Source organism: Equus przewalskii, chromosome 10 (genome assembly GCF_037783145.1).
Source record: "Equus przewalskii isolate Varuska chromosome 10, EquPr2, whole genome shotgun sequence".
In the NCBI taxonomy this organism is placed as follows: domain Eukaryota; kingdom Metazoa; phylum Chordata; class Mammalia; order Perissodactyla; family Equidae; genus Equus; species Equus przewalskii.
The window spans coordinates 33597493-33623606 of record NC_091840.1 but is presented as its reverse complement, the minus strand read 5'-3'; the positions used below and the strand labels follow the sequence as shown (position 1 = coordinate 33623606).

Below are 26114 nucleotides of genomic sequence, written 5' to 3'. Positions count from 1 at the left end.
TGATTCTTGAATGGATCCTGAACTTGGAAAAATGTTATAAAGAATATTATTGAGACAACTCATAAAATTTCAGTATGGACTAAAGGTTTAGAATGTGTGCTTAATAAATATTTACTGAAATAAAAGAGCTTTAATTCCAAGAATCCACATACACCCCCACCACATCTAAGGAAATGCACTGACACATATACCTGGGGAGAGAAACTAATAGGACTAATGTCTTAAACAGTGTCTAGAGTACTGAAGATTAAAATGAACAAATTAACAATGTTAGAAATGTTCAGAGAAACCATCACCACTCACCTTACTTTAAGAACAAACACAGGGGTCCTCATGTGATTTTTCAATATAGGCTTCAAGTTTCTAATATTGAACAGAAACTGTTTAGATGCCAAAGGAAATAACTGCAAAAGAGTCAGTAGCCTATGAAATATTTAGATTCTTAATTTTTACAAAAAATATCTAAAAACACACAATATACTGCCTTTTGAATTTTAATGACACTAATAGCTTTATTTAACAAACATTGAGTGACTACTATGTGCAAAGCACTGTGCTAGGTGCCATGAAAGATACAAAGATGAAAAAGACACAGTCCCTGCCCAAAGGAGCGTATAATCTAGTGGGGGAGACAGACAAATACACAAATAACTAGAATACAAGGCAGTAAACAATAGAGTGAGCAAGTGCTGAGTGTGGCCTGAGTGTGATACTAACTAGCCTCAAGGTTCCAATTTGAAACACTGGTGATGTAGTGTTGGCTGCTTTGAAAATCCCATCTCAAGATCGGCATAATGGATGTTTAAATGGTCCTACCCAAGCAGCTGGAGGCAAGAGTAGGCCAGGTGGAGGGGCTGTCTGAAACACTGTCACACCTACATACATGGTGCTGATACAAGTATGTAGGGACAGCTAAAAAAGAACATATATATATCATCTGTCCTTTGGTTAATGGCTATAGCTACTGTTTTAAACAATATACTTTTATATAAAAAGGAATTTGTATAATCCCAGAAAAATCAATTTAAGGATTAATATTAATTCAACAAAGAATCTTGCCATAGGCAATTTTCTTATTTACTAACTGATTAAGTCTTTTCTCTAAATATCTATAAAGCTCTGTAGCAATTAAATGGTTAGACATCTAAGTATTGCTGAGTAAAAACCTCTTATGTTCAGCCTTCTGAAGGAAATGGTCACATACCTGATAACCTGATATATTACTATTCTAATAGCAACAGGAAGGCCTTAAAGAGATTTAAGGAAAATAATTTTTAATGCTTCAATGCAAATGGAATACACGCTGATTAAATACAATTTGACGTTCTTTGAAAATATCTCGATGACAGCATCTGATACCAGTTAAGGCCAGCAAAATAGAAGTGAGGAAAATATCACATGTATTGTCTTTCATTGGTTTCATACGTCATTGCCTGTGACTATGGCAATCCAATCTTTTCTTTGAAAATTCCACTTCTTGGTACGGATGAGCTTTGATTTGCTTTTAGCTGTTATGCTAATAAGAGCTGCTGACCACTTCCTCCTGGTAGTGCTGTCAGACATAAATGGCAAAGTAGAAGCACATTTCCTGGCTGCTTTTCCTACTTCCTGAATTGGAGGGTTCACTGCTTAGCCTGTTTCCTTCAGTGTGTCACTGTGATCCTGGGACCTCTGCTGCTTTCTCTCAAGGAAACGAGCACGTGCATCTGATATGGATTTATCATCATTTCTTCTTTGCATTTTCTTTAGGACTTCTTTTGATATTCCATCTGAAAACATCACAAATTAATCCAGTAAAACTTTTGAGTTTTGAGATTCACTACTAAAATTGTTAAGAGAAAGATATGGCCTGATTTTTCAATGTTAAGGGGAAAAAAGGGAAATTAAATTTTGCCCTTTCAAAAGAAATGATGTAGTCTATGGTTAAAAAAATAAGAGCATGGGGGACGGCCTGGTGGCGCAGAGCTTAAGTTTGCACGTTCCACTTCTTGGCGGCCGGGGTTCGCTGGTTCGAATCCCAGGTGCGGACATGGCACCTCTTGGCAAAAGCCATGCTGTGGTAGGCGGCCAACATATAAAGTAGAGGAAGATGGGCATGGATGTTAGCTCAGGGCCAGTCTTCCTCCAAAAACAAAAAAAGGAGCATGGTGGCCTAAGGAGTCAGAAAAATTGGCCCTAATTCAAGCATAAAGTACAGTTATAAACTGAAACAAAATACATAGTGACTAACATTTCTAAAGGCTCTTCTATCATCTTGGGCAAAATTCCTCACCATTCTATTTCTTAGTCATGTTAAATAAGGAAAATATAACTTGCTCCATCAATCAGCTTCAAAAAGCTTTAGTGAAAAGCTGTTTCTGCTCCTAACTAGGGAGATCTAACATTTCCTGGGAAAATTCTCTTTAAAAAAAGAAGATGTCCTGAGGTAGTAATTCACAAAACTTTATAAACAAAATAAAAATAAGCCACCACTGGGAAGCAGTATGGCATAATGGTTAAGAGAAAGGCCACTGAGTCAGCTTCCTTGGATTCAAAGTCCAGTTTCACCAATTATTAGCTATGGGATTTTCAGCAAATTACTGTAAACTGCTAATTATTTCCTCATCTATAAAGAGGGGTATGTGCTTATTTCATAGGGTTATTGTGAAAATTCCATGGGGTAATGCAAGTTGTTAGCACATAGGAGAAGCTCACTAGATGTTGTTATTAATAATGTTGGACAGAGGGGTTAAGGAAAACATGATTCATTGGAAGGCAAGAAGGAAAGCAAAATAACTAAGTCTGAGACTCATGACAACTCGTTGCTTTCTAAGGAGACAGAGCCCGACTCTAAGCCTCATAACAATATTTCTGTAATTATATGAGAATTTGGACACTTATGATCCCTGGACTTACATCACTACAAGAAGTAATTCACTCACCCTTTAGATGCTTTACATTTTCCTTATTTGTCCATCTCCTTCTTGCGTCTTCTCTCACTTCGCGTCGGGCCACACTACTCAAATCATGTGCATTAAATTCATGCAACTTGGGTAACAAGTCTCTCACCCATTCATAACGGATTGGACACACAATTCTTGCGTAGACTTTGGTGGTAACTAATACCTCATGAAAAATGATCCATTCAAGTTTGGTTTCCTGTTCATGAAGCTATATAAAAGAATTCATTTAAGGATGATAACTCATTAACCTGCCTTATTCCACATGAGACCAACCAAATACTAATAGCCCAAACTCTTCTGCATTAATTCCTATATTCTTCAATCAAACAGGAGTCACGGAGTAACCAATACCTTTACAGCTTTATGTAATGTAGATATATGCTAAACTTACCCTCAAAGTAAAAAGCAGAAGACATCTGTATATTACTTATTCCCATACCTTTACAAATTTCTTCGCTTTATTAAAAATAAGGTACTTACTGCTGAGGAAGGATGAATGTGAACTGGGCTTCCACGCCCATCCATTGTGCAAAATGTTCTCCCAACAGATCTAAAATCCAAAAAACCAAAGGATAAAGACAAGAAGTAAAACAATGAAATAAGTAGTCTAACAATGAGCAATTATTATATGTTCTACCACAAAGAGTAGTATAAGCAGAGGTTTAAATTTATTCATCTGACAATTAGAACATTTCATCTATCATTTTTCTAACTCATATTAACTTCAAATTCTTATCCTCTTTTCTAGACTTCCCTACATAAATGCTATACCAAAAACCTGTCAAAATAATAGCCCTAGTTCAATCATTACCACAACTGACTTCCTATAGTACTTTATATATATTCCTATTATAACCCAGATCAGACTGCATTATAATTATGTTTACATATCTGTACAGTACAATATATATTTGTACAGTAAAAAACCTTTTTTACTTGAACCATTTGAGAGTTGCCATCATCCCCAAATACCTAGGTATGCATTTCCTATAATCAAGGACATTCTCCTACATAACCATAATACGACTATCAAAACCAGGGAATTAATACTGACATATTACTAACATCTAATTCTCAGACCCCACTAAAGCTTTACCAAATGTCCTAATAATATCCTTTATATCAAAAGGATCTAGTTCAGAATCATGTATTGCCTTTACTTTTCACGTCCGCCTTAGTCTCCTTCATACTGGAATACTCCTCTAGTCTTTCTTTGACTCTTCATGATCATGACAACTTTAAAGATTACAGGCTAGTTATTTCACAGTACGTTCCTCAATTTGAGTTTGCTTCCCCAGTTTTTGACCTTCATAATCACGACACCTTTAAAGATTATAGGCTAGTTATTTCCTAGTACCGTCCTCAATTTGAGTTTGTTTCAGGATGCCTAGATTCACCTTATACATCTTTGCCAGAAATATCATAGAAATGGTGTTCTGTTCTCATTATATCTTATCAGGAAGAACATGATTTTGACGTGTTTTATTACTGATGATGTTCACTCTGATTGCTTGATTTAAGTAGCAACTGGCAGGCTTCTCCACTGAAAAGTTACTTTTTCCCTTCGTAATTAACAAAAATTGTGTGGAGAGGTGCTCAATTATGTAAATAATTCCATTTGTCATTACACTTTTAATTTACTCATTTATTAATTTATATGATTATAGACCCATGATTTCACATTTTATTCAGTGGGTTATATAGTCCATTACTACCATTATTTATTCTGATGCTCAAAATGTCTCATATTTTATCAGTTGGGGCCTATTCAAGGTAGCTTCTGTGTACTTCTGACATGGCCTCAACCTTCGTTGATCACTTCTTTGCTTGCTGGCAAAATAAGATCTTCCAGGCTCATCTTGTACTTTTCCAGCCCTTTTTCTCCAAAGAGCCCTTAGTCCTTTATGTGGTCGGGGGCTGTTCGAAGTCAAGATGTGGGCGCTAAGTATATTCACTGATATTATGGTGTCATTGCTCTGAGTCCATCTCAGAGCTAGGTTATATATGTATATAAGTATTTACACACACACAAATAAATATATATACACAGTAACATCTATTTTTATTCCCATATCTACCTATCTATTCATCCATCTAATTATATTTAAAACTGTAAGTTCACAATGATACCCTGAAATTCCAATCTAACACCATTGAGCTCATTCTCATTTTCTCCCTTTCAGTATTTCTAACTCCCTTCATCATTATCCTTAGGTACATTTATGTGGTCAATTCTTCTGTATATAATGAATCTCCTCTACCACCACTGTTACCCACCCTTTTCCTACAAAGATGCCATCCCTGGCAACACTCAGACTCTGACACTCAACAGCAAACAACTCCCATGTGAGTGCCTTCCCCATCCTGCTCAAGGTCTGACGTGCCACACCAAATCACCCTTCTTCAGGGATGCCATCTTCAATCTGTTTGGCTTTCACACTCCGTATAGAGCTACCTCTCTGCAAGAAAACCCTTGTCCTCAGCTTAGGCACTGATACCCCATGCTAGATAGCTGTCCTACAAGACTCCTCTCCTATTCCACTTGAGCTCCAATATCCTACTCTGAGCCACTGTAGTTCCCCCTGTACAAGTGACAATTAAGAAAAGGGTCATTGTAATTGACATCATCATAATCAGAGCTTAAATCAAACCATCAATCTTTAATATTAAATAGTTCAATACTATAGTCAAATACAGTGGTATTTCTTTATCCATCTCTCAAGCTCATATTGCCTACCTTCGAGCCACATTTTTGAAATAGCCTGCACAAAGACATCTTCGTAGTACTTCATGTTTAGGGCCTTCAAAGGTCTCTCTTGGGAAATCGCTTTGCTATAGAAAGAACATATATACAGTGGTAAATCTCACAGAACAATTTCAAATAATCTTTTATTGTGAAAAATTCACATTTCTAAAGACCTGTTTCTAGCTCATATGGATTAAGAGGGACCACATTTACCCTTGTGCTTGAAAAGAACAAAAACCAGACAAAACATATGAAATAATGATTTCCAAAACACCGTATATTAAGCAATAAGAGATAGTTATGTCTAAGAAATAAATGAAGTAAGGGAAATAAATGAAGCAAGCGCAAAAACTGCCCCAGCTTACAATCAACTTTGAGAGATTCTGGACCAAGGCACAGGGAAGGAAAAACCCAAGTGGAACCCAGAGAACTCCCTGAGTCAAAAGAGACACAGCTGAGAGTCCAGGAAGACCAAGATAGAGTTCACAGGCCAGAGTTCAGGAGAGAAGAGAAGTGCATAGGGAGAGAACTCCGGAAATCTGCAGAAGGGCCTCCTTTAGTGTTCAGCTGCATGCTGATTAGCATATGAATGTGAGGAAATTACCCAAGGCCAGGAAAAGAACCTCCCAAAAGGATGAGAGATAACAATGCTTGGTACTCACACAGGGTTAGGAATGGTGCCTGTTCCTATAAGCCAGACTAGAACACCTCATAACTCACATGGTTTTGGGTAGATTACTCAAAGGGTTTTGTCAAAATGCTACTCAAGAAAAAAACATTACAGCAATCACCTGTTTTAGCTTCCTGATCAGTTCTCGAAGTTGAGCTTCAACACGAAATGCAGAAAATAAGCACCTCCAATGAATCCAATGTTTTTGGCACCACGAAGCTGGAGCTCCACTGCAAAACAAAAATACTGGTATCTTAAAAATATCTTCTAGAAGTGAAAGATGGTCTAACATTGTCATTTCTATTACCAAACTAGAAACCCATAAGCAATTGTCAGCTCTTTTATGAGACCTGTGCAATCACTGAAAAAGCACTTCAAGGAATTTGAAAAAAAATTAATGTAGGTGCTTCTGAGTGAATTAAAAAATAATTTGTAAATGGATTTCTTTTTATACATATATCCTTTAACAAATATCCAATAAGTTTCTCATCTAAGCTACTTATATAGAACCAAAATTCTGTAAGGTCATTTTCAGGATAGGTTTAGGGAGAGAAGAAAGAACTAATATTATATAATAAATGCCTACTAAGAATAGTCACCTGATCTAGATAAATCTCACTAATGTTCACAAAAATACTTTGAGGTCAATATCATCCCCATTGAACCATACTGTCTAAAGTCACATAGTAAGTACATATTGGAGCTATATTTCAAACTGACACTTTCCAGTACATAGAACTATCTGACATACCTTGATTTGCACTGTTCAAAAATGACAGCTAAGGTTGCAAAGTCATTAAATCCTCCAGCTTTAGCTGCCAATTCTCGATGTCTCTGTTCTGCCTCCTTCTGGTACTCTGGATCAACTAAAATGACAATTGGAGAGGCAATTTTGTTCTACTATACCAAATGCCTACGTTTACTTTGTTTACTCAAGCTCATTAAAAGCTGCCTCACCCTCTGGGGTGGAGTAAGGATGGAACTATATTAACTCTTCTAGGGGGGCTCTAATTACTCCTGCGACCCCTTTTCTTCTTTTAACCACACTTCAGAGATTTTATCAGAATAGCAACATTACTTCTCCCAATCCATTTGCTTTTAAAATAGGATGTGGTATTTACTTTTTAAATTCATTTTTATCATAAGAGTAACCCATGCTCTCAGTAAAAAAAATTATGCACAAGTTCAATGTTCCCCACTTTGTCACATTACCCATAAACCAATCCTCAAGGCTAACCACCTTTAATTATTTAGTGTGTGTCCTTCAAGATATTCTCTATGTATATACAAGCATATGTATATAGTGGTTTACTTTTACATAAATGGGATATATATTCTAAAACTTCTTTTATTTAATAAGACCTCCATATCAGTAAATACAGAGTTATTCATTCTCAAAAATACCTATACTGTATTCCCTAGGGGTATAAAGAACATAACACAATTTAACCAGTCCCTCTTTATCCAATTCCTAATTATGGGCAGTTAGGACCACCATACATGCAGAACTAAACTACTAGAAACTTTTTCTTTTCTTTTTTAACTTTGTATGTATTGACATGCATACAGAAAAATACATAGAGGCCAGCCCTGGTGGCCTAGTGGTTAAGTTCAGCACAGTCTGCTTTGGTGGCCTGGGTTCGGTTCCTGGGCACAGACCTACACAATCATCTGTCAGTGGCCATGCTGTGATGGTGGCTCACATACAAAAAGAGAAAGACTGGCAACAGATGTTAGCTCAGGGTGAATCTTCCTCAGCAAAAAAAGAAAGAAAACTACATAGGTAATAAGTTACAGCTTAATGAATGTTCACAAACATAACATACCAATGTACCCAACACCCAGATCAACAAATAGAATATTATCATCATCCCAGTGGCCCTCATTTTGCTCTCCTTCCAATAACTTACCCGTTCCCCTCCACAAGGGTAGGCATATCCTGACATTCTAACCCCACAGAAGGGTTTTGCCTGTTTCTAAACTTTGTTTAGGTTTATGCATTTAGTTTCTCTTGCTCTTTATGTGTCTACTTTCTTTTGCTCAACATTATGTTTTTGAGATTTGCTAAGTTTGTACTTGATCCCTCTCAGGACTGGTATGCTCTCTGATTGCCCAAGTCCCTCATATAGCTCTTTACCCAGAGCTCTAATCTTCTTTCAGAGTCTCATTTTTTCAAAATTTCCTAGGGCTCCTTCCTTTATTTATTGTACCACATCATACCACAATTCCTATTCCTTTAGTATACCCATCACAGCTAGATTTAGCAGAGACACCATGTTGCCTGATTCCAGGGAGCAGCACTTATATAGACTACAATTTGAGTCTGCAAAGCAGCAGTTCCTGGTATTAGGAGGAAAGCAATTGATTAAAGAACACACCAATGAAGACAGAAAGTCTTCCACCCCAGGCTTTAAGTAGCTTCCACCTACGTTACCTAGGTAACAACCGAAAGGAGCAGCTAGGGACAAAAAGGGAGATAATGTGATTTATCACAGATCATACAAATGGCCCTACCAAGGTAAAGATAAAAGGCCCATCTTTTTGTGGTATATATACACAATGGAATACTACTCAGCCATAAAAAAAGACAAAATTGGCCCATTCACAACAACGTGGATGGACCTCGAGGGTATTATGTTAAGCGAAATAAGCCAGTCAGAGAAAGATGAACTCTATATGACTCCACTCATAGGTGGAAGTTAGTATATTGATAAGGAGATCTAATCGGTGGTTACCTGGGAAAAGGGGGGGTGGGGGGAGGGCACAAAGGGGGAAGTGGTTGTTGTGACCAACCATTTTGTTGTGACCAACAAAAATGTACAACTGAAATCTCACAAGGTTGTAATCTATCATAACATTAATAAAAAAAAAAAAAAGCAGACCAAAAAAGAAAAAAAAAAAAGCCCATCTTTTGGACCACTCAGGGATACTGATTTTTAAGCCAAAATATCTAATTTCAAGCACCTAATCACCACTGCCCAGAAGGTACTATGCCAAAAGTCAAATTGCACCAGACGTGAGCATCAACCCTGTCCTGGCTCCCAACATTAGGAGACAAGCCTACCTATCAGCCAGGGGCTCCTGGATCCCTGAATTGTGGTGTTCCCTGTCATAGAAATGCAGAGGCCCAGCAGCCTCGGACTCCTGGACTATGAAGCCTCAGAGAAGCTTCCTACTATGGTTCAGTTCCTCCCGTCTCTGCCTGCAAATGTTCGATTTGGCTATAATATCTACTACGGTAATTTACATAGATGGCTTACCATCTCTTAGTCAAATGTTGGAATAAATGAGCAAATTTTAGTGGATTACAATTTTAAACTCAACTCATATTTTGTGAAGATTAACTCTACATGGTTAGTGTTGGGTCTCTGTTTAGAGTGGCTAACCTGCTCACACTTTAAAAAATGTAGAGTACATTTCTTCTCTGTCTGTCTCCATATTGCTACTTTCTCTCTGTCTCTGTCTCTCTTTCCCCCCATTATTCTCAAAGTCAAGAGAAAAGACTGTGCATATTTTTGTAACTCTTCCCTCAAAAATAACTAAATTAATTAAAGTTAAAACTGGCAGAAGTCCTAGAGTAAATTCAGGATATGTACAGGAAAATTGAAGCCCATGTCACACACAGTTCCTACAATCTCAGCAAGTTTATTCTCTGACTAAACAACAGTTTGGCTATCCAACTACTTTTCCAGTAGACTTGTCATTTTCTTTTATTATTATCTTTCCCCAGATGAAATTCTATTATCAGTTTTACTTCATGCAAATAAGTGGATGCTACTGAGGCAAAAACTATAAATAAGAAGCTGAAGCAGCAAAACAAGTCTATATCAGCTGACCTTCTCCCTCTGGGAAAATAATTCAATACTTTTCTACACAGTAATCAATCAGAAAACACAACTGTTCCACAACAAGGGTTTCAATAATAACATTCCTCAGAGGAATAAGGCTATTAAGTGTTACATACACATAAAATCCCTTTATTTCTAAAAATATCACATTAAAATTAAAATTAAAACTTTAAAACAAACTCAATGCTATTTTAAATGTATTCCATTTTAAGGCAATGCTGTTTACCATCTAAAAAATATATAACAGGCCTCACTCCACTGTCTGACTTCTAAAGCAATATCTCTACTAGTAGACATCGTGTACACTATTTGCTACAGCAAAAGAGAGATTATTAAACGTGTTGACAGTATCACCATTGTGATGTTTAAAATCTTTATTCAATGTTGGATCTGAGAATACTAGCCAGTTTTACCAGTAAGTATATAATAAACTAAATCAAGTGATCTACAATGACTAAGACCCAAGTGAGAAAGGATTGCTTAACCTCTAAAGATTATAAATACACTTAGAAGCAGCTGGAAAGCTAATACACATTTTGGGTGTAACAAGATCTCAGCAAGTCACATGGTCAAAAACTAAAGCTGCATTTTGCAGCAGCTGAAGTTCTTGATGATCCAGGTTTAAAAATTAAGCCTATGTCATATATGTATATACTGTAAGAGTATCTCTCTAAATATGTCTAAGAAATTGGTAGCAGTGTTGCCTCTAGGAATCAGACCTGGGGACATGTTTAGGAGGGGAAGCCTTACTTTTCACTTAATTCCTTTTGTAGTGTTTGAATTTTTAACTATATACAAATATTGGGAATGGGGGTGTGAGGAGTCAGGTGAAACCTCTCTCCCAGACAGACATCTACTAAACTAATCAAAATTGCCCAAGACAAGCTCTGTGTGTGGAAGAACTATTCCAGGGGGCTTGGCAGACTGGAAGTGGCACCCTTCTCCTCACCCCCAGCTCCTACTCTGTAATGAGTACAGTAATGAATGGGGTAATAGCTAGTGACAGTGCAGTCCCCCATTCTCTTACAGCTGTTCCAGTGAGTTCAGCAGCCAAGCGGTGGCTCCCACTACTCCCAGTTTCCTAGAGCTATCCAGGTATTTTGGGTGGCAGAGGGGGAAGAGGGGCAGCTGGTGAATACTCACAGATCCCATCCTGCCAGACTTTGTGCTGAGAAAGATGCATACTGGGCAGTAGTGGTAGCTGAAGCACCAGTTCCCACCACCTCCCACCCCAAGCTTCTGCTCTATAGGGAGGATCCAGGTAGGGTAGCCACTGAAGAGCAAGTTCCCAATCAACACCCTGTTCCTGCTCCGTATAACAGAGGTTCTTCCCAGGGGAGGGTAGAGACAAGCACTGTCAAAGACAGGTAGTGCTTTACCCTGCCACGGTGCCCAACTTTATTTGGGTCAGACTATGGAGCAATTTATGCCCCAGGGCACTGTCAAAAACAAGACAGCAATCAGCTAGCAATCAGTAGAGACTAACAACCTTGTGTGATACCAGCAGAGGCAGACTAGCAAAAAACTTAGCAGAAATATCAAAGAAACCTGTTAAAACTATAGCTGTCCTGATGTTCTAGAAGACTGTGCAGATGCCCAAGGTTGTACCTTCTGAGGAGCAAAAGGAGAGGGAACATCTGAGCCTCTGGCCTTTGGTTGAACATAGGACTAACCCATAAACTCCATGAACTGTGAAAATAGTCTCCAAACCACAGAACACAGATCCAACAGTAAAGGCTGAAAACATCACTGGCTTAAGGGGCTTAGACACAACCTCTCACCAATCAGTAGCTGACTGCTGGAGTTGAAATATACAAGAAACAAAATAAAATCTTGCCTAAGTGAGGCTCAACAGATTTGGGCTGGCAGAAGAAAGAGTCAACGAAATACAGATCAAGAGAGATTATGCAATCCAAAGAACAGACAAAAAAAAGAATGAAGAAAAATGAGCAGTCTCAGACAAAAGTGGGACACTATTAAACACACCAACATGTGCATAATGGGAGTGCCAAAAGGTGAGAAGAGAAAGAGGAAGAAAAAATTTCAAAGAAATAATGGCTGAAAAGTTCTAAAATTTGATGGAAAACATTACACATTCAATAAGCTTAGTGAACTCTAAGTAGGATAAAAGCAAAGAGATCCACAGACATATAGCAGCCAAGACACTGAAAGCAGCAAGAGAAAAATGACATTGTGCACACGAGAACTCCAACAAAATCAATAATTGATTTCTCATTAGAAATGATGAAGGTCAGAAGGCTGTGGGACGATATATCCATAGTGCTGAAAGAAAATAACTGTCAATTAAGAATACTATATCCAGCAAAACTATCTTTCAAATGAAGGCAAAATAAAGACATTCCCAGGTAACAAAACCTGAGAGAATTCATTGCTAGCATACCTGCCTTACAGGAAATAATAAAGTTATTCAGGCTGAAAGGAAGTGACATCAGATAGTAATTTGAATGACAGTAAAAAAGAGCACTGGTAAAAATAAATATGTAGGTAAATGAAAAAGAGAGTATAATGATTATTTCTTCTATTCCTTTATATGATTTAAAAAGAAACTGCATGAAACATTATCTATAAAATTGTATCGTTGGGCCTACAACATAGAAATGTAATGTATGTGATAATAACAACAGAAACATTTTCTATTTTTTAAAAAAGAGACCTACATCACTATCTAAGGAAAATAAACCCAATCCTGGGTCTGATATAACAGTAGAAAAGGTCACTGCTTTACAGTTTATATTTTCATTGTGTGGAATTTAGAAACACTGATAAGTCTCTGACCTTTGGGCGTAATTCATGTTTCATATCCATTAATATCACTGACATCAAGTGCTTCACAAAGGCAAGACCTAATTAAAAGTTTTTCATCAAATCAAAGCACAGAATACAAGACATATTCCAATTGGCTATTATCTTAATATTATAAAGAATGAGATTGAAAAAAAAAGATTGGCAACAGATGTTAGCTCAGGTGCCAATCTTTAAAAAAAAGATTTAGATTGACCCATGTCCATAGAAATCTAAGGCCAAGTATTAGGCTAGCAAAAGGAAGTTTCCTTTTTCCTGTGCCTACAAATGTATTCCACTTTCAAATAATGTTTTGCTAGAGTGTAAGTCCCAAATAAAAGCCTTCAAGATACCAAAATCCACCTCAAAAACCCAAGAAAAAAACAAAGTACACATAATTAAAACCAAAGACCAGAACAACCTAAAAGACTAAAATAGTAAGAGTTGACAGACCATCCACAGACAGAGGATTCTAAATAAAACTTTAAAAACCAATACCTGGACTTCTACTTGCAGCTCTAGAAAAGACTTAATTTTTCTTTTCTTCTCTTAAATTCTTTCAAAGACATATGAAGGTTTAAAGGAAAAATTATAATACTGTATTGTGGGGTTTATAATACGTATCAGTGAATATACGACAACGATAGCACAAATGATGGAGTAAATGGAACTGAACTGTTGCAAGGTTTCTTATATTTACATGAAACAATGAAATATTAATTTTGAGTAAATTGTGATTGGTTAAAAATGTATATTATAATCCATAGAGAAAGCATATGTTAAGAGATAGCAAAAAGCCAATAAAAAGTTCAACACAATCCCTATTAAAATTCTAGGAGGTTTTTTTTGAAGAAACTGATATGCTGATTCTAAAATTCGGATGGAAATGCAAGGAACACAGAATGACCAAAACAATACCAAAAAAGAAACACAATGTTGAAAGGCTTATACTATCTGATTTCAAAATTTACCATAAAGCTATGTAATCAATATAAAGTGGCACTGACATCAGGATAGACAAACAGATCAGTGGAATAAAACAGAGTTCAGAAATAGACACACACATATACAGTCCACAGATTTTCAACAAAGGCAACAAAGCAATTCAATGGGGAAAAGTAAATCTTTTCAACAAATGTGCTGGAACAAGTGGATATTCACAGAGAAAAAAAATAGCCTGGACCTCTACCTCACACCATATACAAAACTGGATGGATCACTGTCCTAAAATTAAAAGCTAGAAAGTGTGAAGCTTCTAGGTCAAAACATCAATAGAGATATGAGAGAGAAGTAAATTTTCACAATCTTGGGGGAGAAGAGATTTCTTTTCTTTTTCTTTTCTTTCTTTTTTTTTTTTTTTTGAGGAAGATTAGCCCTGAGCTAACTACTGCCAATCTTCCTCTTTTTGCTGAGGAAGACTGGCCCTGAGCTAACATCCATGCCCATCTTCCTCTATTTTATACGTAGGACGCCTGCCACAGCGTGGCTTTTGCCAAGCAGTGCCATGTCCACACCCGGGATCTGAATCAGCAAACCCTGGGCCGCCGAGAAGCAGAGCGTGTGCACTTAATCGCTGTGCCACCAGGCTGGCCCCAGGAAAAGATTTCTTAACATACAGAAAGTAATAACCACACACACAAAAATAATAATTGATATATTAGACTTCATCAAAATTCAAAACCTCTCTCATCAAAAGACATTGTTATAAGAAAGTAAACAGAAAAGCCACAGACTGAGGAAAAAATATGTGAAATCCACATCTAACAAGTAAGTTGTACCCAGAACAAATAAAGAACTCCCATATTCAGTTTTTTTTTTTTAAAAAACATAGGTAGAGGCTGGTGTCAAGATGGCAGCATAGGCAAACTCTGAACTCACCTCCTCCCATGAACACAAGTAGGATACAACCATTTTTGGAACAATTACCCCTGAGAGAGAACTGAAAACTGGATAAAAAGAACCCCCAAAAGGGAGAGTCTTGACTGAGGTGGAAGAGGCAGAAATTCCTGTCTGCAGAGAAAAAAGCCACCTTCACGAGCCATGGAGCTTCACAGCTAAGCGAAAGCAATCCTAAAGTAAGAAGCCTTCCCTGGAGGAGTGGGGGAACTGAGCGGGGCAACATTACCACTAAAAGCATCCTTCAGACTCAGCACAACTGAGACGAGGGTCATAATATTTGACTTTGCTGGCTATTAAACAGGAAATACCCCTAAAATGCTATTGGACATAAGCAGAAAAAAGCCAGCTCTTAAAGGGTCCATGAACAAACTCACTAATTTCAGAAAGCAACCTAAAATCACCAGAAGAAAAGGTGCATGGTCCTTTGGTGAAGAGACTCACCTGAGAGACTCTGGGTGCATCTTGGTGAGAGGTGAGACCTCTCCAGGGACTGAGACACTGGTGACAGCCATTATTGCGACCTAGTACAGGCATGCTGACACACACGCTGGCAGACGCCATTCAAGTTCTTCCCCTTGGCCTCTTAGCCCGGGGTCTACCCCACCCACTAGAGCACTAATTTAATCCAGGTCAGCCAGGACAGGCAGCCCACTCTAGGGACTGGCCACACACAAAAGCAAGCCCTCAGGGTACTTTTCAGCCTACACAGACTGGCTGCCTGGATCCTCTGCAGGCAGGCAAGTGAGTCCACCTCTGTGGGGCAGGGTGGGCATGAGAAACTGTGGAGTGTGTGGGGCATTGGTGCAGTGTGTGGGGGCCTCTGCAGTGGGGCGACTGGGTCCACTCAAGGGGGTTGGGATGTGTGCACAGGCCAGGACTTTGTTGACAGTGGGTGTGGAACTGTGGGCCATGGGGCTTAATAGAGGCAGAAGACCTGTGCTTCTCAAACAGCCACATAGGGGATCAGCCCCACCTTCCAAAGCCTGAAACAATTGAGCACTCCTGTGCCTAGGGCTGGCCCCACTCAGCTGCAATTCTGAGGGAGCAGACAACAGCCTTGCAGGCCAGAGGCCTACAGAAATTGTAAGCCCCTGAACCTAGCAATCAGCCACACTGGGGGCCTAGCCACTTAACAGAAAAACTGCAACAAGAATGTGCTATTAGACCTTGCAGCCAACTGTGTTGGGGCTCCCCAAACCCAATAAACTGACTGAAGGGTCTATAGCAGCAACACACAGCTGAGCATTACAACCAGCTGACTGGGGGAATAGCTCAGACTCCCTGGGCACCTGCAGCAATAGCAACCCTGCTACAACAGAATGACACACATAGCCCACACAGGGGTCACTCCTGGAACATTTGGAACTGGTGAAGAGAAGGAAGCACACTGCTGGGCCTCAAAAGGGGTCTCCTACATAAGGCCGCTTCCCCAAGATCAGGAGACACAGCTGACCCACCTAATAGAGAGATAAGCACAGAGAAAGAGGGAAAATGAGGAGGCAAAGGAATATGTTCCATGCAAGGGAACAGGACAAAACCTCAGAAAAAGAACTAAATGAAACAGAAATAAACAATCTACCTGACAAAGAGTTCAAGCAAAAAGTCATAAGGATGATCACTGATTCTGGGAGAAGAATGGATGAACTTAGAACATCAACAAAGAATTGGAAAATATAAAAAAGGACTGATCAGAAATGAAGAACACAATACCAGAAATGAAAAATGCGCAGAGGGACTCAATAGCAACGCAGATGATACACAGAAGAACGGATCAGCAAGCTGGACCAAAGACTTCAGGAAATCACCCAAGCTGAACAGATCACAGAAGCAAGGATTAAAAAGAAAGAGAACAGTCTAAGAGACCTCTGGGACAACATCAAGCACACTAACATTCATATTATAGGTGTCCCAGAAGGAGAAGAGAGAGACAAAGGGGCATAGAATCTATTTGAAGAAATAATAGCTGAAAACTTTCCTAACCTAAGGAAGGAAGCAGACATCCAGGTACAGGAAGCACAGAGCACCCAAACAAGATAAACCCAAAGAGGCCCACACCAAGACACATTATAATTAAAATGTCCAAAATTAAAGATAAAGAGAGAATCCTAAGAGCCTCAAGAGAAAGGCAACAAGTGAAATACAAAGGAAATGCCATAAGGCTATCCGCTGACCTCTCAGCAGAAACCTTACAGGCTAGAAGGGAGTGGCACGATATATTCAAAGTGCTGAAAGGAAAATATCTATAGCCAAGAATACTCTATCCAGCAAGGTTATCATTCAGAATGGAAGGAGAAATAAAGAGTTTCCCAGACAAGCAAAAATTAAAGGATTTTATCACCAAGAAACCAGTTTTACAAGAAATGCTAAAGGGACTTATTTAAGTGAGAAAGAGAAGATCATAAATAGCAATAAGAAAATTATCAAAACAAAAAAAAGGCAATAAAATCCCCGTAAAGGCAAAAATACATTAAAGGTAGAAGATCAACCACCTATGAAGATAATATGAAGGTCAAAAGATAAAAGTACTAAAATAACCTATTTCAATAATAAGAGGGTAATGGATACACACAAAATAAGAGGTTAGATATGATATCAAAAACATACAACATGGCTGGTCCTGTCTATCGCATCCTCATCTCTCCCAGACCACGGCTTCCCACTAATAAAGTGCCAGGAGTCAGCAGAAAAAAAAAAAACATACAACATGGGAGGAGAGGAGTAAAAGAGTAGAGCTTTTAGAAAGAGGTCAAACTGAAGAGAGCATCAACTCAATACAGAGTGCTATATGGGTAGACCTTTATACATGAACCTCATGGTAATCACAAACCAGAAACCTATAATAAATACACAAATAATTAAGAGAAAAGAACTCAAACATAATACTAAAGAAAGCCATCAAACTACAAGGGAAGAGCGCAAGAGAAGAAGAAAGGAACAGAGAAAAACTACTGAAATACCCAGAAAAAAAGTAACAAAATAGCAACAAGTACATATTTATCAAAAGCTACTTTAAATGTCAACGGACTAAATGCTCCAATCAAAAGGGATACAGTGGCCGAGTGGATAAAAAAACAAGACCCTTATATATGCTGCATACAAGAGACACACTTCAGACCTAAAGACACTCACAAACTGAAAGTGAAGGGATGGAAAAAGATATTCCATGCAAATGGCAAAGAAAAGAAAGCTGGGGTAGCAATACTTATATCAGAAAAAATAGACTTTAAAACAAAAATTGTAACAAGAGACAAAGAAGGACACTACATAATGATAAAGGGAACAATCAAACGAGAGGCTATAACACTTCTAAATATCTATGCAACCAACATAGGACAACCTAAATACATAAAGCAATTATTAACAGACATAAAAGGAGAAATAGACAGTAACACAACAATAGTAGGGGACTTCAACACTCCACTTACACCAATGGATAGATTATCCAAACAAAAGATCAATAAGGAAACATTGTGTTTAAATGACACGTTAGACCAGATGGACTTAGTAGATATATATAGAACATTCCATCCACAAACCACAGAATACACATTCTTTTCAAATGCACATGGAACATTCTCCCAGACTGATCACATATTAAGCCACAAAACAAGTCTCAACAAATTTAAGAAGATTGAAATAATACTAAGCATCTTCACTCAGCACAAAGGTATGAAATTAGAAATCAACTACAGGAAGAAAATCAGAAAAGCTGCAAATATGTGGAGATTAAACAAAATGCTACTGAACAACAATTGGGTCAATGAAGAAATCAAAGGAGAAATTAAAAAATACCTGGAGACAAATGAAAATGAAAATACAACATGCCAAAATCTATGGGATACAGCAAAAGCGGTTCTAAGAGGGAAGTTTATAGAAATACAGTCCTACCTCAACAAACAAGAAAAATCCCAAATAAACAATCTAACAGTGTACCTAAAGGAACTGGAAAAAGAAGAATAAACAAAGCCCAAAATCAGTAGAAGGAAGGAAACAATAAAAACCAGAGCAGAAATAAATGAAATAGAGACTTAAAAAACAACAGAAAAAAATCAATGAAACCAAGAGCTGGTTCTTTGAAAAGATAAAACTGGAAAACCTCTAGCTAGACTTACCAAGAAAAAAAGTGAGAAGGCTCAAATAAATAAAATCAGAAATGAAAGAACAGAAATACAAAAGATTATAAGAGAATACTATGAAAAGCTATACACCAACAAATTGATAATCTAGAAGAAATGAATAAATTCTTAGAATGATACAAGCTTCCAAAACTGAACCAAGAAAAAACAGAGAATTTGAGCAGACCAATCATCAGTAAAGAGATGAAAACAGTAATCAAAAACCTCCCAAAAGGGGCTTGCCTAGTGGTATAGTGGTGAAGTTCACAGGCTCCACTTCGGCGACCCAGGGTTCACTGGTTCGGATCCTGGGTGCAGATTTACACAGCTTTGGTCAAGCCATGCTGTGGCAGGCGTCCCACATATAAAATAGAGGAAGATGGGCACGGATGTTACCTCAGGGCCAATCATTCTCAATAAAAAGAGGAGGATTGGCAGCAGATGTTAGCTCAGGGGTAATCTTCCTCAAAACAAAAAACCTCCCCCAAAATAAAAGTCCAAGACCAGACAGCTTCTCTGGTGAATTCTACCAAACATTCAAAGAAGACTTAATACCTATCCTTCTCAAACTCTTTCAAAAAATTGAAGAGGAGAGGAAGCTTCCTTATTCATTCTAAGAAGCCAACATTACTCTGATACCAAAACCAGACAAGGACAACACACAACAAAGAAAATTATACGCCAATATCACTGATGAACATCGATGCAAAAATCCTTAACAAAATACTAGCAAATCAAGTACAACACATTAAAAAGATCATATACTGGAGCTGGCCCGGTGGTGCAGCAGTTAAGTGCACACCTTCCGCTTCTTGGTGGCCTGGGGTTCACCAGTTCAGATCCTGGGTGCGGACATGGCACCGCTTGGCAAAAGCCATGCTGTGGTAGGCATCCCACATACAAAGTAGAGGAAGATGGGCATGGATGTTAGCTCAGGGCCAGTCTTCCTCAGCAAAAAGAGGAGGATTGGCGGCAGCAGTTAGCTCAGGGCTAATCTTCTTCCAAAAAATAAATAAATAAAATTAAATTAAAAAACAATAAAAAGATCATACACCATGACCAAGTGGGATTTATTCCAGGGATGCAGGGATAGTTCAACATCTGTCAATTAATCAACATGATGGACCACATTAACAAAATAAAGAACAAAAACCACATGATCATCTCAATAGATGCAGAGAAGGCATTTGACAAGATAGAGCATCCATTTATGACAAAAATGCTGAATAAAATGGGTATAGAATGAAAGTACCTCAATATAATAAAGGCCATATATGACAAGCCCAAGCTAATATCATTCTCAATGGAGAAAAACTGAAAGCTATCCCTCTAAGAACAGGAACCAGACAAGGATGCCCACTTTCACCACTCTTATTTAACACAGTATTGGAAGTCTTAGCCAGAGCAATCAGGCGAAAAAGAAATAAAAGTTATCCAAATTGGAAAGGAAGAAGTGAAACTATCACTATTTGCAGACGATATGATTTTATATATAGAAAACCCTAAAGAATCCACTAAAAAACTTTTAGAAACAATAAATGAATACAGTCAAGTAGCAGGATACAAAATCAACATACAGAAATCAGTGCATTTCTATACACTAATAATGAAGTAGTAGGAAGAGAAATTAAGAATACAATCCCATTTACAATTGCAACAAAAAGAATAAAATACCTAGGAATAAATTTAACCAAAGAGGTGAAAGATCTGTACATTGAAAACTATAAAACATCATTGAAAGAAATTGAAGAAGATGGAAAGAAATGGAAAGATATTCCGTGCTCTTGGATTGGAACAATTAACATAGTTAGAATGTCCATACTTCCTAAAGCAATCTACAGATTCAATGCCATCCCTATCAAAGTTCCAATGACATTTTTCACAGAAATAGAACAAAGAATCCTAAAATTTATAGGGAACGACGAAAGATCCCAAATAGCCAAAGGAATCCTGACAAAAAAAGAACAAAGCTGGAGGTATCACACTTCTGATTTCAAAATATACTACAAAGCTATAGTAACCACAACAGCATGGTACTGGCACAAAAACAGACACACAGATCAATGGAACAGAATCGAGAGCCCAGAAATAAACCCACACATTTTTGACAAGGGAGCAAAGAACACACAATGGAGAAAGGAAACTCTCTTCAATAAATGGTGCTGGGAAAACTGGACAGCCACATGCCTAGAATGAAAGTAGACCACTATCTTACACCATACACAAAAATTAACTCAAAATGGACTAGAGACTTGAATGTAAGACCTGGAGCCACTAACCTTCTAGAAGAAAACACAGGCAGTATACTCTTTGACATCATTCTTAGCAGCATATTTTCAAGTACCATGTCTGACCGGGCAAGGGAAACAATAGGAAAAATGAACAAATGGGACTACATCAAACAAAAGCTTCTGCACAGCACAGGAAACCGTTAACAAAACGAAAAGACAATCTAACACCTGGGAGAAGATATCTGCAAACCATTTATCTGATAAGGGGTTAATATCCAAAATATATAAAAAACTCATACATCTCAACAATGAAAAAGCTAACAACCCAATTAAAAAATGAGCAAAAGATCTGGACAGACATTTCTCCAAAGAAGATACACGAAAAGATGTTCAACATCATTCACTATCAGGGAAACGCAAATCAAAACTACAATGAGATATTACCTCTCTCTCATCAGGATTGCTATAATTAACAAGACAGGAAACAACAAGTGTTGGAGAGGATGTAGAGAGAAGGGAACCCTCATACACTGCTGGTAGGAGTGCAAACCGGTGCAGCCACTATGGAAAACAGTATGGAGATTCCTTAAAAAATTAAAAATAGATCTACCATATGATCCAGCTATTCCACTGCTGAGTATTTCTCCAAAGAACATGAAAACACAAATGTATAAAGACACATGCACCCCTATGTTCATCGCAGCATTATTCACAGTAGCCAAGACTTGAAGCAACCTAGGAGCCCGTCAAGGCACAAATGGATAAAGATGTGGTGTATATATACATAATGGAATGCTACTCAGCCATAAGAAATGATGAAATCTAGCCATTTGTGACAACATGGATGGAGCTTGAGGGTATTATGCTAAGTAGAATAAGTCAGAGGGAAAAAAATCAAATACCATATGATTTCACTCATAAGTAGAAGATAAAAACAATGACAAAACAAATACATAGAAACAGAGATTGGATTGGTGGTTACCAGAGTGGAAGTAGGGAGGGAAGAGGGTGAAAGGGGTGATCAGGCAGATGTGTGTGGTGATGGATTGTAATTAGTCTTTGGGTGGTGAACATATTGTAATCTACACAGACATCAAAATATAAAACGATGTACACCTGAAATATATATAACGTTATAAACAATGTTATTGTAATAAAAAAGGAAAAATTTAAAAATTTAAAAAATTAAAAGAACATGGGCAAAAGATTTTAACAGGCACTTCACAAAAGAAGACAAACAGCCAATAACCACATGAAAAAGTGCTCAAAATTATTACTTATCAGGAAAATGCAAATTAAAGCCACAAAGAAGTATCACTTATACATATCAGAACGTATACAAAGAAAACGATTGGCAACACCAAATGTTAAGGAGGACATGTAATGCAAGCTGCACTCTCAGACATTGCTGCTGGGATTTTAAAACGGTACAGCCACTTTAGGAAAAGGGTTGGCAATGTCTTCAAGTTAAACATACACCTACTCAATAATGCAGCAATTTCTTTCCTAGGTATTTACCTAAGAGAAATAAAAATACACATCTACAAAAGACTTGCTCAACAATGTCTGAAACAGCTGTATTCATAAATAGCACCAAACAAGAAACAATTCAAATGTCCATCAATAGGATAATGGATAAACTAACTGTAGTATGTTCACAGAACAGAATGCTACTCAACAATAAAAAGAACAAAGAACGGATACCTAAAACAACATGGATGAACCTCACATACACTATGTAGACCAAAAGAAGTCAAACACAAAAAAGTATATATTGTACAATTCTATTTAGTTTAAATTTCAGAAGATGCAAAATTAACCAAAGAAAAAATCAGACTTTTCAGAGGTGGGATGGCATTTGACTGGGGAGGCCAACTGAGGGAATTTTCTGGAGTAATAAAACTGTTCTGTATCTTGACAGCGGTGTGGGTTATATGGGTGTATGCATTTCAGAAAATTCACTGAATTATACACCTAAGACTTAGACATTTCACTACATGTAAAGTGAAATTTTCCCTCAAAAAAAACCTGTAAGCAAATATTGAACTCCAGTTACATATGGCTTCCTTTCACAGTGGTATAGTGTAGCAATTCTGAAACCACTTCTGTATATCCTAGAGAAAATGGCCAATTTGAATTACGGACTCTGGACTAAATAATAGTATTGTATCAATGTTAAATTTCCTAATTTTGATAAATGTACTATGGTTAAATAAGAGATTGCCCTTGTTCTTAGTAAATATACATGTAAATATTTTGTGTTAAGGGAACACACATGTTTTCAATTTACTCTCAAATGATTCAGAAAAAGAAATCAAATGCATATTTATAAATATATATATATATACATAGAGAGAAAAATAAAACAAATGCAGCAAAATGTTAAAAACTGCTGAAACTAGATAAAAGGTATAAAAGAGTTCCTTCATTATTCTTTCAACATTTGCGTAAGTTTGAAATTGTATTACAATAAAATGTTACCCCTCCACCAAAAAAAGGCTAACATCAGATTGGTTTCATCTATTTAAATAATCCAACAAGGAAAAACATGTCCTTTTTTTAGCCCTGCAACACTACTAGAGTTGAATCACCTTAATCTAACTCTCTGGCTTTACAAATGAAAAAATGAAGTCGAGAAACACTAGGTCAAAAGTCAGATAATGGGGCCGGCTCCGTGGTCGAGTGGTTAAGTTCGCGCGCTCCGCTGCAGCAGCCCAGGGTTCAGATCCTGGGCGCAGACATGGCACCGCTCGTCAGGCCACGTTGAGGCGGCTCCCACATCCCACAACTAGAAGGAGCCACAACTAAAAATACCCAACTATGTACCGGGGGGCTTTGGGAGAAAAAGGAAAAATAAAATCTTTAAAAAAAAAAAGAAAAAGACAGTCTTTTGACAAATGGGGATGACACAAATGGACATCCAACTCCTAGAAGATAATATAGGAAAAAATCTAGATGACCTTGAATATGGCAACTTTTCAGATATAACACCAAAGGCATAAACCATGAAAGAAATAATTGATAAGCTGGACTTAATTAAAAGTAAAAACTTCTGCTCTGTGAAAAGACAGTGTCAAGAGTAGGAGAAGATAAACCATAGACTGGGCGAAAATATTTGCAAAAGACATAGCTGATAAAGGACTGTTATCCAAAATACACAAAGAACTCTTAAAACTCAACAATAAGAAAACAACCAACCCAATTAAAAAAGACTTGACTTCATCAGAGAACTGCAAATTAAAACAACAAGATACCACCACACACCTATTAGAATGGCCAAAATCCAAAACACTGACAATACCAAATGCTGGTGAGGATGTGTAACAACAGGAATTCTCAGACTCACTCCTGGTGGGAATGCACAAATGGTGCAGACACTTTGGAAGATAGTTTCACAGTTTCTTACAAATCTAAACATATTTTTATCCTATGATTCAACAATGAGTTGAAAACCAGTGTCCACAGAAAAACACGCACATGGATGTTTACAGCAGCTTTACTCATAGCTCCCAAAACACGAAAGTAATCAAGATATCCTTCAATAGGCGAATGGATAAATAAATTCCATACAATGGAATATTATTCAGCAATAAAAAGTAATGAGCTATCACGCCACAAAAAGACACAGAGGAACCATAAACACACATTGCTAAGTTAAAGCAGCCAATCTGAAAAGGCTATGTTTTTTTTTTCTTTTATTATTTTATTTGATAAGTATTTTTTGTTTTTTTTTTTTTAAGGAAGATTAGCCCTGAACTAACATCTACCGCCAATCCTCTTCTTTTTGCTGAGGAAGACTGGCCCTGAGCTAACATCTGTGCCCATCTTCCTCTACTGTATATGTGGGACACCTGCCACAGCATGGCCTGACAGTCGGTGCACAGGTCTGCACCTGGGATCCGAACTAGTGAACCCCGGGCTGCCAAAGCAGAACGTGCGAACTTAACCACTGAGCCACCGGGCCAGCCCCTGAAAAGGCTATGTTCTGTATGATTCCAACTCTATGGCATTCTCGAAAACGCAAAACTTTGGAGACAGTAGAAAGATCAGTGGTTGCTAGGGGTTTGCAGGAAGGGATGTAGGGATGAATAGGTAGAGCATAGGGGATGTTTAGGGCAGTGAAACTACTCTGTAAAATACTGTTAATAGTGGATATGTGTCATTACAGCTTTGTCAAAACCCACACAATATATAACACAAACAGTGATCCCTTTAATAATGTACCAATATTGGCTCATCAACTGTTAACAAATTCACTACACTAATGAAAGATGTTAATAACAGGGGAAACTGTGTATCTAAACTTTCCCTCAATTTTTCCATAAGCCTAAAACTGCTCTAAAAAAGTAGTTTATTAACTTAAAAGAAAAACTCATCAATAAACTTTTTACCAGGTCTAATGAAGACGTTTTCCACAGACAACATTGCTGCTATTGGAAGCAGTAGATCTTCACAGTCCAGAGAAGCAGCCTTTATTACTGCACATGTCAGATGTGGAGGAAGAGGAAATTCCACCATGGACAAACCCAATCTGGTCACATGGCCACTCCTTAAGAGAAAGAAAAAGTTCTTAAGTCTTTCTACCTTGAGAGTGTACAAATGAAATGTTCATCATTCAGAATAAATCAGATATAATTTAGATTACCTTAAATCACTTCCAGAAACTCAACTTAATATGAGAAACATGATACACTGTGGTCATTGATAAGAGAAACATAAAGACGATAAACTCCCTGCGGTCAAGAGCCAATACATCCAAAAAACTAAACAACAAGGCAGAATAAAGCAGTATAATAAAAGACACAAAATGCTACAGAAGCATAGAGGATGTCCTTGAAGAAATCAGAGAATGATAATTATC

At 37.6% G+C, this 26114-nt stretch overlaps 1 protein-coding gene across 1 annotated transcript in view; it reads right to left on the bottom strand.

The window, feature by feature from the left end:
- Positions 1-485: 485 nt before the first annotated feature.
- DHX40 (DEAH-box helicase 40) overlaps positions 486-26114 on the bottom strand; it is a 49819-nt gene continuing 24190 nt past the window's right edge. The window contains exons 12-18 of the mRNA XM_008541445.2: positions 25645-25802; positions 7110-7224; positions 6480-6588; positions 5680-5774; positions 3423-3492; positions 2922-3150; positions 486-1769 (exon numbers count right to left, since the gene is read on the bottom strand). Of these exons, the coding sequence (XP_008539667.1) occupies positions 1630-1769; positions 2922-3150; positions 3423-3492; positions 5680-5774; positions 6480-6588; positions 7110-7224; positions 25645-25802 (916 nt within the window). The 3' untranslated portion in view covers positions 486-1629. The remainder of the gene's footprint in view (positions 1770-2921; positions 3151-3422; positions 3493-5679; positions 5775-6479; positions 6589-7109; positions 7225-25644; positions 25803-26114) is intronic.